The 732-nt window shown below is 37.2% G+C and overlaps 1 protein-coding gene across 1 annotated transcript in view; it reads right to left on the bottom strand.

Annotated features, from left to right (window-relative positions):
* Positions 1-451, bottom strand: part of LOC111672174 (glutamate receptor-interacting protein 2-like) — a 49,451-nt gene extending 49,000 nt beyond the window's left edge. The window contains 1 exon segment of the mRNA XM_087180175.1: positions 378-451. Coding sequence (XP_087036301.1) covers positions 378-405 — 28 coding nt within the window. The 5' untranslated portion in view covers positions 406-451.
* Between the last annotated feature and the right edge of the window lie 281 nt (positions 452-732).

Below are 732 nucleotides of genomic sequence, written 5' to 3'. Positions count from 1 at the left end.
AGATAGATAGATAGATAGATAGATAGATAGATAGATAGATAGATAGATAGATGGATAGATGGATAGATAGATAGATAGATAGATAGATAGATAGATAGATAGATAGATAGATAGATAGATAGATAGATAGATAGATAGATAGATAGATAGATAGATAGATAGATAGATAGATAGATAGATAGATAGATAGATAGATAGATAGATAGATAGATAGATAGATAGATGGATAGATAGATGGATAGATAGATAGATAGATAGATAGATAGATAGATAGATAGATAGATAGATAGATAGATAGATAGATAGATAGATAGATAGATGATAGATAGATAGATAGATAGATGGATGGATTGACAGAAAGAAAGAGGTAAACATACCTGGTATACTGTGTCTTCTTGAGGCCATGGTTTGTTCTGGTCCAGAGATGTCCTTTGTTTTCCCGTACGGTCCGTCATCTACAGACAGAACAGACACAACGAATGGTTGATTTAAATATCAACTTCTTCTGTTAATGTTGTTGATGCAGCGACACTTTGACACTTTGACACGAGCAGATACCGACAGCACATCCGACGCAGCAGGCGGAGAGTCAGGTGTGTTTGGGTGTAAAAGGAAGGAAGAGTTTAATGGTGTTGATCTGAGCGCCAGGTGAAAGTGCTGACAGCTCATTAAAGATAAGTACCAGGTGTGCGGGGGTGAGAGCGGTGAAGGGTCAGAGGTCAGTTGATGGTT

Source organism: Seriola lalandi, unplaced genomic scaffold (genome assembly GCF_002814215.2).
Source record: "Seriola lalandi dorsalis isolate HSWRI2012SDOR001 ecotype SW California unplaced genomic scaffold, Sedor1 jcf7180002054895, whole genome shotgun sequence".
Taxonomy (NCBI): domain Eukaryota; kingdom Metazoa; phylum Chordata; class Actinopteri; order Carangiformes; family Carangidae; genus Seriola; species Seriola lalandi.
This window is presented reverse-complemented; position numbering and strand designations above follow the sequence as displayed.